This window comes from Polyodon spathula, chromosome 21 (assembly GCF_017654505.1).
Source record: "Polyodon spathula isolate WHYD16114869_AA chromosome 21, ASM1765450v1, whole genome shotgun sequence".
In the NCBI taxonomy this organism is placed as follows: Eukaryota; Metazoa; Chordata; class Actinopteri; order Acipenseriformes; family Polyodontidae; genus Polyodon; species Polyodon spathula.
The window spans coordinates 16,224,208-16,242,564 of record NC_054554.1 but is presented as its reverse complement, the minus strand read 5'-3'; the positions used below and the strand labels follow the sequence as shown (position 1 = coordinate 16,242,564).

Here is an 18,357-nt window from a genome sequence, read left to right as displayed (position 1 = left end):
AGACTGGTTCCCTTGTTATTTAAATGCAGTCCATCCCGTCTATACAGATGGTCCTCGTTGTAGAATGTGGTCCAATGATCAAGATAGGAGAAGCCTTCCCGTGTGCACCACGTCTTCAGCCATTCGTTTTGATTAATTATTTCCAGCTGTCCATATGGTCCTTTGCAAGGTGCGGGTAGTATACCAGAAAATACCACAGTTTTGGTTTTCTCTTTTAATTTCCTTCCTAGCTCTCTGAATTTGTTTTGCAGGGATTTTGGTCTGTCTCTTCCAATATTGTTTGTACCGATGTGGACGACTACTACCGGGTCGTCTCCTGTTCGTTCCAGGAGCCTGTCCACGTTCTCAGTGATGTGCTTGACCGAGGCTCCCGGAAGGCAGCACACTGTTGTAGTAAGGGGGTCCAAACTGCGAACTGAACTTGCTGTGTTTCTCAATATGGAGTCCCCAACAATCATGACCTCCCTTCTTTTTGCTGTCTGGTCACCACTTTGCTACATCCAGTTTGCCCTCTATCTTCACAAGCTTTCCAGGTCCTGATGCAGAGAAGCATCCCATAGCATAATGCTGCCACCACCATGCTTCACGGTAGGGATGGTGTTCTCAGGATGATGTGCAGTGTTAGGCTTGCGCCAAACATAGCGCTTAGTGTTGAGGCCAAAAAGCTTTATTTTGGTATCATCAGACCATAGACTCTTCTTCCACTTGGTCTCAGAGTCTCCCACATGCCTTCTGGCAAACTCTAGCTGAGATTTGATGTGAGTTTTTTTCAACAATGGCTTTCTTTTTGCCACGCTCCCATAAAGGCCAGTTTTGTGATGCACCCAAGCTATTGTTGCCGTATGCGCACCCGGGCTATTGTTGCCATAAATCTCCCAGTTTAGCCGTGGAAGACTGTAAGTCCTTTAAAGTTGCTACAGGCCTCTTGGTGGCCTCCCTGACTAGTGCCCTTCTCACCCAGATATTCAGTTTTTGAGGATGGCCTGTTCTAGACAGATTCACAGTTGTGCCATATTCTCTCCATTTCTTAATAATAGACTTTACTGTGCTCAGGGGGATATTCAATGCCTTGGAAATGTTATTATATCCTACCTGATTGGTGCTTTTGTAAAACCTTATTCCGGATTTGCTTTGAATGTTCCAATTATTTTCTGTTTTATATTAATTTAGAACAATCTGTAGATTTTATTTTTCACTTTGACATTATGGACTTTTTTTTGTGTTGATCATTGGCAAAAACTCCTAATTAAATCCATTTTGATTCCATGTTGTAACACAATAAAATGTGGAAAAGTCCAAGGGGGGTGAATACTTTTGAGAGCAACTGTAGTTCCACAGATATGGTCAGGCTTTCTCCAAAAAGAAGGTCTCTAGATAAACCATGGTCGTTGGTAAGATTTATATCCCCCACCATCTGGTCCCAGGCAGTGGGGACCTCTAGTTTAAGGCTGACAATTTGCATTTCCATTTCTCACCTGCTGGGGGCAGTAGCGTTGTACATGTTCTACCTGGTCCACTGCCCACATATAGGCCTTCCTCATGGGTCATTCTGGTCTGATCTCCAGTTCCTCTGATCAGAGGCCTCTCCTTCCCATGGCCTATGTTGCAGTTGGGGAGCTCTGTTCTAATTTCTCTTTAGACATTGCAGTAATTTGACCTTTAATTTCTTGCAATAGCTCCTCTTTTAATTTCTCCTTACCTCTTGGAGGTCAGGAGGTGATTTACAGTCACTTACCTGCTAGGTCTGGTAGCATAGACTCAAGGGTTCTGTAGTTTGGTAAGCCTGCATTCGTAACAGGGCCTCCCGCTTTATAGCCAGAAATTAAATGTCTTTCTGTAAAAGAACTTGTGTCTTTAACTCACGGGGCAGAGTAGGGTCTCAGAGTCCATCCACACACTGGTCCCGCATCACCAGGTCAATCTCACCAAAGCCCCTAGGGTCTCTCTTCTGTAGCCTCTTAAATGCCTCCTGTAGCCTTAATGCGAACTCACAGACATTTTTTGGGGATTCTTGTCTGCAACTAAAGCAAAGAGAGCGATCAACGGAGACAGGGGCCCTATCTTCAAATAGTTCCTCTAGGACAGTAAATATTTTGGCAACTGTGTCACGTTCCCCTTCTGGTAGAATTAGGATCTGCCATTTAGCTTCTTCTAATTGGTTTACCATCAAGTCTATCTGAACTCTCTCTGAGATCCCATGTAATCTTAATGCAACCTGCAATTGTGCTTTCCATTCTACAAAACCAATTTCAGATTTATCCCCTTTAAATTTTGGAATCCAAGTATTGCTCATAAAAAAACGTGACATAAAAACAGGAGTGGGAGGAATAACTGCTTCATTATCTATTTTACAAACAAAATTGGTGTATGATTACTGGTTTCACAATTTACAAAATCCTGCTGACTGCACCAAAATTACTCTGTAACAGGTCTTGTTACAGCTAAATTTATGTTAATAATTTGACTACACCACATTGTGTTTTTTGAGGGCAAGGACCTCAAGTGGTTGGTTCCCGCACAAACTCTTTTATCCAGAAGCCAAGCAATCATTCACCAAAAGTAATCTTTAAAAGTTTTTATTAGTAATAATTGTTTTATAAATCTCAAGTACATTAACAATAATGTAAACCATATGACAATGCCACTTTCAGCTCACAGTTCATAACAATTGTCTAATATATATAGGGATGATAGAATAAAACAAATTTTAAATCTATCAATTTCTTGTAGTGAAGTTAATCAAACTAGTTACAACATATTATATTATTTCAGTTTATATAAAATACTTGTATATCAGTTTCTTGTAGTAACGTTAATTAGCCACTTTACAGCAGATCTGTTCCCTTTTTTTTTATGTATACAGAATGGACAACAAACATCAGCAATTGAAAGGCCTCATTACAAACTAGACTACATTTGTAAAGGCCCCCAAATATCAAAAATTGCAGAAAATATTTAATAACACACTGAAAAGGGAAGATAATTATTACAGGGCCAATGCAGGTTTGAGGACCAAACAATGGCTCTTTGATGATGTAGCAGGCTGGTCTGAAGCAATTAATGTGGGGTTCAATTCCATTAATGGAATTGCGCAAGAGTCACAAGACAGGAGCCAGTTTACCTCGGTGTAGAAACTGGCCTCTGCATCTGAAATGATGGGTCAAGGGACACAAATGACTGCAAATATTGTTAGGAGGGTAATAATATCAGTTAAACATGATGTTAGTCAAACTGCGAGGGAAGAAAATTGTTTTAGGTTAGGGTTTTCTTTGACATGTGATATAATGCTTGCCATTAGGGATCTAGACAGAGGGTGGCTCTCCCCCCTGTGGAAGAATTATGTTTTACAACAACGAGAGAAGGGCGGATACCCAGTGGTAACCATTATGAAGGATAACATTGTAACTAATACTGAACAATGTGAATGTTTTACAATAACTGTACTGTACATGGTGGGGAAAGAGCCCGCAGACAAGGCCATTACGGTCGAAAGTGTTGGGGTTTTTATGGGAAAACGAGTGGCTGTTCCAGATGTAGCATGGGTGAGGAACACCACACATGGTAACATTGTATATCTGCGAAATGCAGAATGTATTGAATAAGGTGTAAATATTTTGTGTGATCACTTAGGTAGTACTAACTCCTCTAAAATTATGCTTACTGCAAAAATGTTCGATTCAAATGGATATAAAAGATGCACAAACTAGAAATGGTACTTGGTGTGTGGCGACCTCTGCAGGTAGACATTCGGGAATAGGGTGGAAACTTGCAAAATGATGTCGAGTATGTGTTTTAAACCCAAAAGGATTGTACAAATTGGCCATATAAAAATCTACCCTGCTGCTGCTGCTGCTGCTGGACGGCTGCTGAGACTGAGAGACAAGTTGGAGTAGAAGAATAGAGACAGAGAAGAGCAGAAGAAACAGCCAAGGAGAGCCAAAAAGAAGCAGGACTAAAAAGGAACCAGAGACTGCACTTAGCTGGCTGTAGCACATGACAAAACAGTGTGCTTTGGACTTTCATTTCATTTTTTTAATTATTTGTCACAGTCTGAGTAGCACTGTGTTGCTCGGCTGTAAGTGTACCACTGGCTGGTAAAGCAGAGACCCAGCTTAATAAACCGTGAATTCGAGAACCTGCGAATCCTGAGTGAGCCTCCTTCATTTCAACGCAGCTCTTTACAGTGAAGTATCTGCATTTATTTTACAGGTGCTTAGACAATACAGAATGGGTTCGCACTTAATTAATTGCTTCTACAAAATTTTTGGATGGTCAGCAATTGCCCAAGTGCAAGGCAAAATCCTTACATCTCATTATAATGTTTGCGCCTGCTTAGTATGCAAGATCCCTGCCCAATTTTCTTTGTTCGAATACATTTCAATACATTTAAATGGATTAATGATGGCAAAGTGCTCATTTGATAATGGGTGCAGAACAAGAGGTGAAAAACATTTTTTACATACGCCACATTTTTAATCACCGCTGAAGTCCCACTTTACATCAGCTAAGCATGTTTTTTTGCAGCAATATCTGTACTTTGCAGCTGCAAATGATGTTACACGTATCCTTACATCGGCCCCTAATCCTCTTATTAGCACATGCAACATAGTTACTGGTTTCCCAGGGCGAACACAAGAGGGCACTATACGCTTTCACCTGCAGTGTCCGGCAGCAAATTATATAACCAGGTAACTTGGTTTCTGTTTCTGTAATCTAAGAAAGAAAGCAAGAAAGCAAGAAAGAAAGATACAGACTGGGGCAGTCTAGTTTGTTTGTTCTAGTTGTTTAACCTGCTTGCCACTGACTGTAAAACACAGATTAGTCGTTCTTGAATAGAACAGAACAGAACGGAATAGGATAAACGTGTTCTTGCTACAGGATTATATTTGCTCTCTGTTTTGTTTTGTATTGTGTGAACAATGATCCCTTTTGTCAACATGTCAAACTGTTGCATTAAAAGATTAATTTCTCAGTGAAGACAATAATACCTAAATGTGATACTCCACTATTCATGTTTAGTGACATCTTATTGGTGACATAATGTTTTTTGTTTATATTATTATCACTTTAAAGGAGTACTTGCAAAGTTTTTAAAATACAATTATTTAATTCATATACCACTACAGACATCAATGTCTTAAATTTAAAGCACTGCTAAATAAGCTTTAAAATCAATTTTTGGCACCAACTAAAGTTACATAAATAAATACATACATGGCAAATTTAAAATAATAAATAAAGAGCTTGAGAATGTTTATTGTTATGCTTAAGGAAAAAAAAACTTATGGTAAGTACATTTAAGTTAAATGCATACTAGCAGTCAGAATTTACATAACTTTGTGAATAAAGTTTTTAAAATTCAATTGAAAACAGAACCAGTGTGAGAAAGGTCTGCCAACACCTTTCTCTGCACACAAACTGATGACCTCTTCATTCTTACTGTGAGTGGATTGCTCCGAGGGCCATATTGATTGTGGCAGAGAATAAACTGTATGGCAGGGAGTAGGAGATTGAGGGATGGACTGTGTGATGTCACCTCAGAAAGAGGGAGAGGTGTATGTCACATGGGTGAGAGAGAGAGAGAGAGAGAGAGAGAGAGAAGTGAAGTGAAGTGAAAGTAGTTGCTACCACTTTTCTTTTCCAGCAAACTCAAAACAAAACAAAATAAAACTGCACCTGGCCAAGCAATTCAGGAACTTAAGGAGAAGATTTGGAACTGTAAGGTAAAGCGATAAAACAGAGAGAGAGAGAGAGAGAGAGAGAGAGAGAGAGAGAGAGAGAGAGAGAGAGAAAGAAAGAGATCATCTGACACGCACAACAAAGTACAGTAGATAGAAATGTGGATACTGTAATCAGATAGATAGATAGATAGATAGATAAATAGATAGATAGATAGAAAGATATTTGCTGTAGGTAAGTATACTACAGTATACAGTAGTACATAGGTACTTCGGAAGCTCACCAGAATTACAAGTTACTAGTACAAGGTACTAAATTATGTGCACTGCTTGATATTACTACCTTTGAGAGATTGTAGTACTTTAATAGTACGTAGTATGTAGTAAGAAGTATGCTGAGGCCATAATGGCTTTGCTAAACTGGGATTCTCCAGAAACTGGTTTGCGCTAACTGGAATTCTCAATAAAGTGAACGGGTGTTTCAAAAGTACCGGATTTCTAAACGGGAATTACAAAGAAGCACTGTTGGATAAACAGAGATTCCAAAACCAAGAATCTCCAAGAAATACATTGAGTCTGATGAACTGCGATTGCAAATAAACTGGGAAAGTGGAACTGAGATTTTGCAGAGATTCTGGACTTAAAAGAGGAAGAAAATCAGGTAGGACTACACCACTATATATATAGTGTGTGTGTGTACGTGCGTGCGTGCGTGCGTGTGTGTGTGTATATATATATATATATATATATATATATATATATATATATATATATATATATATATATATATATTTATTTTTTTTTTTACATTTATTTATGTATTTATTATTTTCACTGTTCACTGCTCAGCATGTTAAACTAAACTTTAATATGCTACGAAGTACTACACTGGTGTTACACTATACTATAATACACATTACAATATACTGTGCTTTATTCTACAACACTGCATTATATTTTTATATACTGTATTGTAATAACTATACCGTACTGTACTTCACTAAACTGCACTTTCCTATACTGTACTGAATTATGTTATAGTGTGCGCATTGTACTAGACTTCATACTGTTTTGTCATGTACTACACTATACTGTGCTATTCTAGTCTACTTTACTATTCTGTAATACACTACATTACACTGTACTGTGCTTTACTGTGATACACTATACCGCACTGCACTACACTATACTATACTTTTCTATGCTAGTACAATACACTGCACCTTAATGTACTACACTATACTTAACTACTACAACATGCTAAACGTTATATACTGTATTACACTATACTAGACTGTTCTATGTTAGTCTACAATTGACTGTACTTAGCTGTACTGTGCTACACAATTATGTACTTTCTTGTTATTTCATAATTCTGTAACACGCACATTTAATGAATCTGCAGTATGGCAATGCTGACATTGCTTTCAATATTTCCCCCCGTTTTTAATATATGTCTGTTGAGATCCTTTATCCAGTGGTTGAAATGACTTATTGTTGTACTGTTTCAACCACTGGGTTTGCCTCTGACCCTACAAGCTGAAATGAAAACTAGGGGTGGCCACAACTGTAATGCCCCCTCTGTAACTAAAGCCAGCTGTGAGTTATTTTCACCTTCTTGATTAGGACCAGTGATATAATCTATAGCTTTTATAAAACCCAGGAATTTCTTCATAAAAACTGAATTTATTCAGTACAGTGTAGTATTAGGAAAGGGTCTCTCTCATTCAAGTACAAACAGGATACCCCCTATGTTTTTATGTACAGTGCCTATAGAAAGTCTACACCGCTTTGAACTATTTTTCACATTTTGTTGTGTCAGTGCCTCAGAGTTTCATGCATTTAAATGAGGATTTTTTTTCCACTTATCTACACACCATACTCCACACTGTTAAGGGGAAAAAAGTTTTTATTGAGAAAAAAAATTATATATTAAAAATACAAAACTGAATGATCATAATTGGATAAGTCTCCACCCCCTTGAGTTAATACTTGGTGGAAGCACCTTTAGCAGCAATTACAGCTGTGAGTCTGTTGGGATAGGTCTCTACCAACTTTGCACACCTAGATTTGACAATATTTGACCATTCTTCTTTACAAAACTGTTCAAGCTCTGCCAAGTTCCTTGGGGAGCGTTGATGGATAGCAATCTTCAAGTCATGCCACAGATTTTTGATTGGATTTAGGTCGGGGCTCTGACTGGGCCACTCAAGGACATTTACCTTTTTGTTCCTTAGCCACTCCAGTGTAGCTTTGGTTGTGTGCTTTGGGTCGTTGTCATGCTGAAAGGTGAACTTTCGTCCCAGTTTCAGCTTTCTTGCAGAGGGCAGCAGGTTTTCCTCAATGACTTCTCTGTACTTTGCTCCATTCATTTTCCATTCTATCCTGACAAGCGCCCCAGTCCCTGCCGATGAGAAACATTCCCATAACATGATGCTGCCACCACCATACTTCACGGTAGGGATGGGGTTCTTTGGGTGATGCGCTATGTTGGGTTTGCACCAAACATAATGCTTTGCATTTAGGCCATGTTAGTTTAATCAGACCACAAAACTTTTTTGCCACATGGCTACAGAATCTCCTGGTGTTTTTTTGCATACTTCAAACAGGATTAACTTGGTGTGTGATTCTGAAGGCGATTGGTTACACCTCAGCTAATTTAGGAATGTTATTGCAAGGGGGGGTGGACACTTATCTAACCAAGCTATTTCAGTTTTTATTTTTAATTAATTTTCTACAAATTTTTAGAATATTTTTTTCACTTGGAAGTTGTGGGGTAGGATGTGTAGATAAATGAAAAAAAAAACTATTTTAATGCATTTTTATTCCAGGCTATAAGGCAACAGGTTAACATTTTGAAAGGGGGTGTAGACTTTCTATAAGCACTGTATGTATTTATGACTGTATGCATCACCCTGTCAGTTAGATGAGAAGTTTTTGGAAAGGTTTCGTGTTTTGGCAGAGACGGTGAGATCTGTTTAAACCAGACCGACTTTTCATATTTTACATGAATGACACTGAATCTGACAACACCCTTAAAGTACAGATGCCTTAAATATGTATTCCTACCTTTGTTTCTTGTTTATGTTGCCTTGCTGCTTCCTAGCCTGTGAGGTTTTACAATGTATTGTTTCTCTTCCAGTATTTAAGAAATCATGAGATTTCATGACCTTTCAACTCTGTAGTCCACCTGCTTCTACACTTTATCATCAAGTAAGTGGAGTCACAAAAGCACATGATTTCAAAATCAGCAGGAATAAAACATGACGATAACATGCAGACCTGCAAGCATGGTGGAATGGGCTAGAATGCAAAATATAGTGAATATCAGACAAAGTTCCATAAGAGGGTGGCAACCTCACAAAAAGGTAAAACTACCTGAGTGAATGCAAACAAACTGGAAAGCCAGCATTCTTTTCTATGAAGCAGAGTGTGCACACAAAAGGTTAACCTATGGAAGAATGTAATCAATATTCACCCAGAAATGATAATTACATTTAAATTGAAGATGATTGTGGGACATTGTAGCTTTAAAAGATCGCACAATAATTAGATAGACATGTTTTAACAATATCCAATACCCGTCACACCAACAGAAGAAAAAGCAGGCAAATAAAGGCAATTTACACAAATTTTCTTTTTAACAAAACCTTTTACTGTAATGCAAACATGATTTAAAAAAAAAAAAAAAAAAAAAAAACAGCATTAAGGACAAAACATAAGCAAACACCTGTCAAAACAGTGGTCAGTATAATTTTGCACAATCCTTTAAGTAGAATGCTTTCATGAGGCAGTGTATCGAAATCAGCAAGCATCTGTTTTTCTGCTTAGAGCTAGGTCATTATTTTCCAGGCTTACTGAGTAATGTCCTTGTGCAACCCCTGTAAAGTTTCTAAAGTAATACAGTTTGGAGAATTACCACACAGGGCATGCAGCTGTATTTTCTGTTCCCAATGAAACTGTGATTTTGCAAAGAGATTTTCCATTTACTAACTCACAGTTTTTTTTATTACAGCAGGGAAGTCCTATTGAGATTAAAATCTAATTTCAAGGGATATCTGGTCAAGAAGGTGGCATATAACACAAAAAACACACATTCAAATGAGCACAACCAATGATCAAATTACAAGAAAAAATTGAGGAACACCGGCCAAAACAAAAACATGTCTTGGCTACATACAGTAGATGTCTATTTCCTGTTTGAACTCCTTTAAAGGGCTCAAGGCAGTAAGTTTCACTTCTTCCTGGAGTTTATTCCAAGACCATGGAGCAAGAAAACTGATTGCCCTTTTTTCCAAATTCCATGCAGACTTTAGGAACTGAGAAACCTAGAACAGTATGAGATCTACGATTACTAAAGGCAATTAGCATTTTATTAAGACAATCTGGTGATTTGACAAGGATTGCCTTATAAACAGTTATGTACCCATGTTTCAGTTTTTGTGAAAATTGCTACAGACTCAGAGAGGGAAATAAATGACAGCTTGAAAAAAAGAGTTATTAAGCCTTCAAACACCAATAGACAGTGAAACAGATTATAAAGGAAACATTAAGAAAAATGCAGATGACATAAAGTGCCACTTTGAACCTGTATGTATAGTCGGGATGTTTAAAGTGCTGTACTGATAAGAGTGTCTTCTTTTGAACAGCAGAGAAAGCAGAATGGCCTCTAATCTGAGTGACAGCCTCACTTCCATGGACTGGCTTCCTCAGCTCAATCTCAAAAGGTGTGTGAAAAGCAGGAGCTCGGAGCTGGGGGCCCAAACTGAAAAGGGGCCCCGAGGGACAAGCAAGCCACCCTTTAGCTACGCCACTCTCATCAGCCAGGCAATCAAGTCCACCGCCCGAGGGAGAATGAGCCTCAATGATATCTACAGCTGGATCTGTGAGCAGTACCCCTACTACAAGAACACTGGGGCAGGCTGGAAGGTAGAGCTAAAGAAGCAAACTACATCTCCCACAGTGATTTTTACCTAAGCAGGCATTGAGAGTAACAGCATTTTGCACCAAGGGGTTGAGGGAGATGTAGTTTTTAGGTACTGTTTGAATGGTGTGTGCAAAGTTTAATACAGTAAAGCTTTGTTCTTTTGGATTTATAAAATTACAGCCTTCTTCTTCTTCTTCTTCTTCTTCTTCTTCTTCTTCTTCTTCTTCTTCTTCTTCTTCTTCTTCTTCTTCTTCTTCTTCTTCTTCTAGTAATAGTAGGAGGAGGATAATAATAATAATAATAATAATAATAATAATAATAATAATAATAAATAATAATAATAATAATAATAATTTTTATTGTTTTTCTTATTTTTACAGAACTCGATCAGGCACAATCTCTCCCTCAATAAGTGTTTCCGAAAGATTCCGCGACCCAGGGATGACCCCGGGAAAGTGAGATAACCACCTCTTATGCATATCAGTCATCTCCTGTTTCATTTGCTTAAATAAAAGTATTGAAATAACTATAGTCCAAGCCACTGCAGCAGTCTGGTGCACCCAGAAGAGAGTCTGAAATATTCTGGACAACCCTCTTTTGGCAGAATTTAATAGTTCACTTTGACCTGGGAATTAACACCACTGCTCGTGTGGCTTTTAGGTTTCCGGATGTTAAATGCTTAAGAGCAATTTTAAATGATCTACATTTCCTAACATATAATATCTTAATATAATATTATGCATGTTCTCTATCGTTCTCTATCATTCTCATTGCTTTCCCACCTCAGATCCCCTGTAGTCTGCTTTGAGGAGTCTTTTCACTTTGCATGATGAAATAATTAGTAAGCGTGGCACTGATATAATAATAATAATAATAATAATAATAATAATAATAATAATAATAATAATAATAATAATAATAATAATAGGATTGTATCCAGTTAAGAAATGTAGTAGGGAAAATGTTCATGATTTAAAGCATTCCTTTCACGTTTTGAGATGCTGGCTTCATAATCAGCATACAGTTGCACTGTATTATTTTCACGTTTGATTGATGGTATCGCACAAGAAAAGTCCACCCTTTTGTGGTGGTATTTTTGTTAAGTGTTTGCTGCCACACTATTGAATGCCTTCACAGAAACCATTTGAGGCCCTCCATATTTGGGTTACATAAACACTGTCTGAGAAGTCTGTTACTGACTTGGCTGCCATACTGAGGCAACGCAATGTGACTTTTTAGGTTTGGCCCAATTCCCATGTTACAGTTACTAGTCCTTTCAATGGAGGAACAAACACTGCAATAGTTTAAAATGTTATTTCAAAGCATCGTGTCCCTGCGTCTCTGATTACCTTTGTGCCTGTGTAGAGTCTTTAAGGCAGTTCCAGTATTGCTTGCCTGCTGCTGATGAGTCATTCATTTTGATCTGTTCCTGCTATTTCTGACTCAAACATCGTGACTGCTGACTTCCTGGGCTCTAAAACAGAGATGAGATACAGGAGAGTGGGGGAGGGAGAAAGAGAGGGCGGGTTTCTCGTACATTGATTATTTGCAATGTTGTTTACTATATGCCTATCTAATAAATGTACATTTAAACAGGGATACAGGTACACACGTATGTTGTTTTCTACTGTATACACATTTATAGAAAGAGGCTGAGAGGAGAGAGGGAGAGAAACGGAGAGGCAGCAAGACATGAGATGATGATCGAGTGGAGGGAGAGTGAGGGGGAGGATACCAGAGGGAAAAGAAGATAGGGAGGAGGGAGAGAGAGTATAGTGGTTACCACTTTTTTGGCTCTGGTGATCAGCAAAAACCTTCCCAGAGCATCAGCATTAAATCCTAAAAACACATTTTATACCTGTAACAGGGCGGTAGGAAAGCCCTGCTGTTTAATCGTATTGTTTAAACAGCATCCTAATTCAAGCATTCAAAATTCTAAAAGGTATTGACAGTGTCGACCCAAGGGACTTTTTCAGCCTGAAAAAAGAAACAAGGACCAGGGGTCACAAATGGAGTTTAGAAAAAGGGGGGGCATTCAGAACAGAAAATAGGAGACACTTTTTTACACAGAGAATTGTGAGGGTCTGGAATCAACTCCCCAGTAATGTTGTTGAAGCTGACACCCTGGGATCCTTCAAGAAGCTGCTTGATGAGATTTTGGGATCAATAAGCTACTAACAACCAAACGAGCAAGATGGGCCGAATGGCCTCCTCTCGTTTGTAAACTTTCTTATGTTCTTATGTTCTTATGTTATTATGTTTGTTTATTTTTAGAACGGGGTCTCCCCCTCCGCCCATGTGTTATTTTATATTTGTGTATAGATGACTGCGAATCGCCGTGATTTTTGTTATTATTTTGCAGCGTGGATGGGAAGCCCCATCCACATTAAAAACTCGTGCAGAAGGTGGCCATCTCCGGAGTTAATTGATTAATTTGTTGCTAATTGGGAGATGGTCACCTGCACAAATACCTGCAGCTCTCTGCACTCCGGGTGGGGTGTTCAGAGAAGGAACGAGAGCGAGCGAGGATAATTTATTAAAACAGCAGGCAAAGGATCCGTGAAGGCTACTGCCCAGCCGGACATTAATTCATTATTGGTGTTCGTGATTATTTTTGTTTAATTATTTATTTTCTGTGCTCTGTGAGCAAGTGTTTATTTTTGTTTAAACATTTTCTTTATTTTTGTATTTAAAATAAAAACGGCGCACGCCGCGTCTTTTTGTTGGAACTTCTGGTTTGAGTGACCGCAACGCAATTTCCTGCCACAACACCTTAAAAGCGGATTTTAAAACAAACTATAATAAATTACTATTCCAGGTTAAAATCTATTAGAAAAAAAATAAAAAAAATAAAAAAATAAAAAACATTTATACTAAAAAACCTATTTCAACCATACAAATATATAAAACTACTAATATCTAAATGCAGCCATTGAAAAAAAAAAATCATTACAGAAAAAAAAAAAATGTTTTTCTAAAACAGCACATTAAGCTCTCCCTCCTCGCTCCTAGAGCACAGGGTGTCTCCCACACATCACCTCTCCTGAAAGCCCTCTGTATTGTTAACCACATTAAAATAGGTGAAATGAGTCCACCTTTAATCTGCTGAAGACCAGCACTCTGAACAGCCTGGCCAGATCTGTCAGCCCTGCTCCAGACAGCTTGTTCTTCCTAGACTTTAAATGGCCAGTTTTTCTTGGCCTCTAATGCAATTCATTAAATTAAGAGATTCCATAAATAAAAAGGCTGTTTTATAAAAGAGACTTCTAGCCCCTGCAGCAACTCTGTCAGGAGTTCAAACAGATGTCTGTCTCTCGCAGTCACTGTACGCATGGAAAACCTTCTACTGACCAAATACCAGAGTCCACTCTGTGCAGGAACCTCCCTGAGGCCAAAATGCCATGAAGTAGCCTCCACTGTAAATCTCCAGCTCTCTTATCTAAGGGTGGTTTATATAAAACTGTCCCTTCTCTCCCACAGACAGATGGTCCATCCATTTGGAGTCAGACACACCTCTTAAAATTTTAAAACAGGCTGTCTTTATATTAAAAAAAATAGCTGTTTGCTAATGGAATATTCTATTACTAACATTGTGTATCTTTAACAGCCTTCAATCCTCCTGCTCTTAATCCTCTTCCTCATCTAGACAGGGGGACACCAACAGCGTCGGGAAGTCTTTTATCCGACTCTGTAGCTGTCCTCGGGCCCTTACCTCCCTCAGGACCTCTCTGAGCCCCAGGGAGAGACAGTTCCTGATCTCAGAGACCATCCTGTCAACCTGTCTCTCACACTGCCAGCCCAGTCTGCCATCAAGTTCAGCAGTGCTGAGCCAGCAAGAAACCCCAGGAGACATAGGTGGGGCAGTCTGGTCACACCTACCCTCATCAAACTTGCACACAGTGCCTGTGAGTAGAGACACAGTGCTGGAAACAGCCTGTTAAATAAGAGAGGCTCCTTCAACACATCCTTACCTGTCAAAGTCTCCTCCTTTCTTTTTACCCTTACAACCCTTAAATATTAGCATAAAATAAAAGCAGATTAGAACAGTTCAGTGTGCTGTAGTCAATTACAAGCATGTGTCTACTTATCCCAAACCCCCCTACCTTGTTAAGAAAGAAACAGGACACCTTCCTTCAGTGAACCTCCTCCCCAGCATACAGGAGCCACTGTGCCGGCATCATCGGGGGAGGTACCGCACAGCTGGTTTCAGCCAATGCCTCCCTCCCAAATACAACTCCAGAAACAGCTTCTGTAATTCCTCTCTTCATCCCTTGGGAGGGTCCAGGCACGTCATCTGTGCCGCAGCATGGAAGCTGCCAGGTTAGTGTCAGCCTGGTTGCACAGCTCTCTGGAAAACAGTTCAGTATAAAACTGCACTATGGCCTCGCTGATCTCCACCTGGCCAAGTGGCTCCCTGCCACCGGTCAATCGGACACAATTCAGCTGCTTGCTGCTCACTCTATTTTTCTCTAATCCAAAGAAGCATCTTGTGGGGCATCTATGTCTCAGAGCTCAATGAAATGGGATCGCAATTGTGCCCCCTGTACTTCTCCTCTAGTAATTTGCCCAGGGCTCGTCTCTGTTCCTTCACAGTCTCCTGTGCTGCTGTGCTCTGCTCATTCTCAAGCTGAAGAATGTCCTTCTCCAGTTCTCTCACAGTTGCATTCAGTGAACCCGTGGCACCCAAGCTGTACTGCTGGCAAAAAAGCTTTACTTGTGTCTTTCCAATATCCCACCACTGTCCTGTGTTTTTGAAAAGATTTTTTGCTCGCTCCAGTTTAACCAAAAATCTTAGAATTGCTGTGTGAATGTGTGAACCTGCAATAACTTTGTACTGAAATCCCAATATGCTGTCCAATGAGTTTTTTTGGTTATTATGGCTGTTATCAGTATGCAGTGATGGTCAGACAGGCTGTTTGGTATTGTTTTTCTATTGAAAAACTATTTAGGTGTTGTCTTGTTGTGTACAGCCTGTTTAATCTCAACCTTACTATGTATTGGGAGATTTTGTATGACCAGGTGTATTGGCGAGTGGTGGGATACAGACACCTCCACCAGGTCAGTGGACTTTAAAATTGCAGCCAACTCTTTCGCAGATGGGGGAGGAGGTTTTACAATATTTCAGTCTTTGTTAAAAATCTACTGTGCAATTAAAATCCCCTCCCATTATTAAAAAAATGTTCATATTCAACTGTTAAAAGAATTTGCTTTAAAATATTCAAAAAATAACTCTATCCTTCCCTATATTAGGAACATACATATTAGTGCAATCATATTTTTTCACCTATCTTAACCTTTACTTGTAAAAGCTGCCCTTTAAGTATTTCTGTGACAACTAAACCATCAGCTCCCAAGCCAGGTGCAAACAACACAGCACTATTAGTGAACCCATGACTCAGCACACATTGCCTTTCCCATGCCGCTGTCCAGTTACTTTCATTTTGCCTGTCTTTGTGTTTCCTGCAAAAACGATACACCCACCCTCTTCTGTTCTAAAAACTCAAATAACTGTGCCCTCTTAAAGCTTTGTCTGCACTTGTTAATATAAAAATAAATAAAATTAATTATATTCATGGTGCTAAAAAATTAAAAACTATCTAACAAAAGCAACCAATAAGATAAACAAAATTATTACAGAGCTTAGCCATTTTAACATGTAGGATTATATTTTTCTTTTAACATTTTTCTAACAGTTTGTGTTACTCACTTGTTCTGATCAATTTTTTTAATGTAGCCTTTCTTGTGGCTATATCAGCAGAATACAAAAACATTTTTCATTCACCCCCCCTCCTACCTTTCATCATCTAAAAAAATAATTGATCTGCTCTTGACAATCTGGCTATCAGGAATTTCAGAGAGCAACGGAAAGCCTGAAACATTATCTGCCTCTGTCTCGTCCATCTCTTCTGCTTGCTCACTGTTGTTCTTCCAATCCACCACCTCAGCTGCTTCTGTTTGTGACTCAGGCGAAGATGGAGTCACATCAGCTCTGGGCTGAGACTCAGTGCCACACTCCTCTCTCTCTGAACAGATGGGTACTGCTGCCCCGAGTTGATACCCAGAACCGCCACCACTCCTCCCCGGGTATGAATCAGGAACTCCCACAGCACGGCTTCCACTCCCACAGTGGCACGACCCACAGACTCAGATCTCGGCCTCTCAGAATATTCCCCTCCCAACTTTTTCATGGCAAGTGGGTTGAGAAGGCCTGGTTGAGAAGTGACCAGGTTGAGAAGTGACTGCCTCAGAGCTCTGGTCCAACTCAACTTCATACTTTTTAGCATTTTTTTTGTTGTTGTTTTTTTTTGTTTACCACATTAAACGCCACCTCTGCACTTTCACTCGAGCTGCTCCCTTCCTTTTCGGCATGCTCGGCTCTGGCTGTGGCCCTGGCTGTGGCTGTAGCTCTGGCTCTGGCTCTGGCTCTGGCTATGGCTATGGCTCTGGTTCTGGCTCTGGCTCTGGCTCTGGTTCTGGCTCTGGCTCTGGCTGTAGCTATGGCTGTGGTTCTGGCTCTGGTTCTGGCTATGGCTCTGGCTCTGGTTCTGGCTCTGACTCTGGCTCTGGCTGTAGCTCTGGCTCTTGTTCTGATTCTGGCACTGGCTCTGGTTCTGGCTCTGGCTCTGGCTCTGGTTCTGGCTCTGGCTCTGGCTCTGGCTCTGGCTCTGGCTCTGGCTCTGGCTCTGGCTCTGGCTCTGGCTCTGGCTCTGGTTCTGGCTCTGGCTCTGGCTGTAGCTATGGCTCTGGCTCTGGCTGTAGCTATGCTCTGGCTTCTTGCTCTGCTATGGGCTCTGGCTCTGGCTCTGGCTATGGCTGTGTTCTGGCTCTGGCTCTGGCTCTGGCTCTGGCTCTGGCTCTGGCTCTGGCTCTGGCTGTGGCTCTGGCTCTGGCTCTGGCTCTGGCTCTGGCTCTGGCTCTGGCTCTGGCTCTGGCTCTGGCTCTGGCTCTGGCTCTGGCTCTGGCTCTGGCTCTGGCTCTGGCTCTGGCTCTGGCTCTGGCTCTGGCTCTGGCTCTGGCTCTGGCTCTGGTTCTGGCTCTGGCTCTGGCTCTGGCTCTGGCTCTGGCTCTGGCTCTGGCTCTGGCTCTGGCTCTGGCTCTGGCTCTGGCTCTGGCTCTGGCTCTGGCTCTGGCTCTGGCTCTGGCTCTGGCTCTGGCTCTGGCTCTGGCTCTGGCTCTGGCTCTGGCTCTGGCTCTGGCTCTGGCTCTGGTTCTGGCTCTGGCTCTGGCTCTGGCTCTGGCTCTGGCTCTGGCTCTGGCTCTGGCTCTGGCTCTGGCTCTGGCTCTGGCTCTGGCTCTGGCTCTGGCTCTGGCTCTGGCTCTGGCTCTGGTTCTGGCTCTGGCTCTGGCTCTGGCTCTGGCTGTGGCTCTGGCTCTGGCTCTGGCTCTGGCTCTGGCTCTGGCTCTGGCTGTGGCTCTGGCTCTGGCTCTGGCTCTGGCTCTGGCTCTGGCTCTGGCTCTGGCTCTGGCTCTGGCTCTGGCTCTGGCTCTGGCTCTGGCTCTGGCTCTGGCTCTGGCTCTGGCTCTGGCTCTGGCTCTGGCTCTGGCTCTGGCTCTGGCTCTGGCTCTGGCTCTGGCTCTGGCTCTGGCTCTGGCTCTGGCTCTGGCTCTGGCTCTGGTTCTGGCTCTGGCTCTGGCTCTGGCTCTGGCTGTGGCTCTGGCTCTGGCTCTGGCTCTGGCTCTGGCTCTGGCTCTGGCTCTGGCTCTGGCTCTGGCTCTGGCTCTGGCTCTGGCTCTGGCTCTGGCTCTGGCTCT

At 41.1% G+C, this 18,357-nt stretch overlaps 1 protein-coding gene across 1 annotated transcript in view; it reads left to right on the top strand.

Annotated features, from left to right (window-relative positions):
• Positions 1–5,576: 5,576 nt before the first annotated feature.
• The window catches only part of LOC121296709 (forkhead box protein J2-like), a 31,337-nt gene continuing 18,556 nt past the window's right edge, over positions 5,577–18,357 (top strand). The window contains exons 1-4 of the mRNA XM_041222478.1: positions 5,577–6,339; positions 8,821–8,891; positions 10,328–10,607; positions 10,986–11,060. Coding sequence (XP_041078412.1) covers positions 10,341–10,607; positions 10,986–11,060 — 342 coding nt within the window. The 5' untranslated portion in view covers positions 5,577–6,339; positions 8,821–8,891; positions 10,328–10,340. The remainder of the gene's footprint in view (positions 6,340–8,820; positions 8,892–10,327; positions 10,608–10,985; positions 11,061–18,357) is intronic.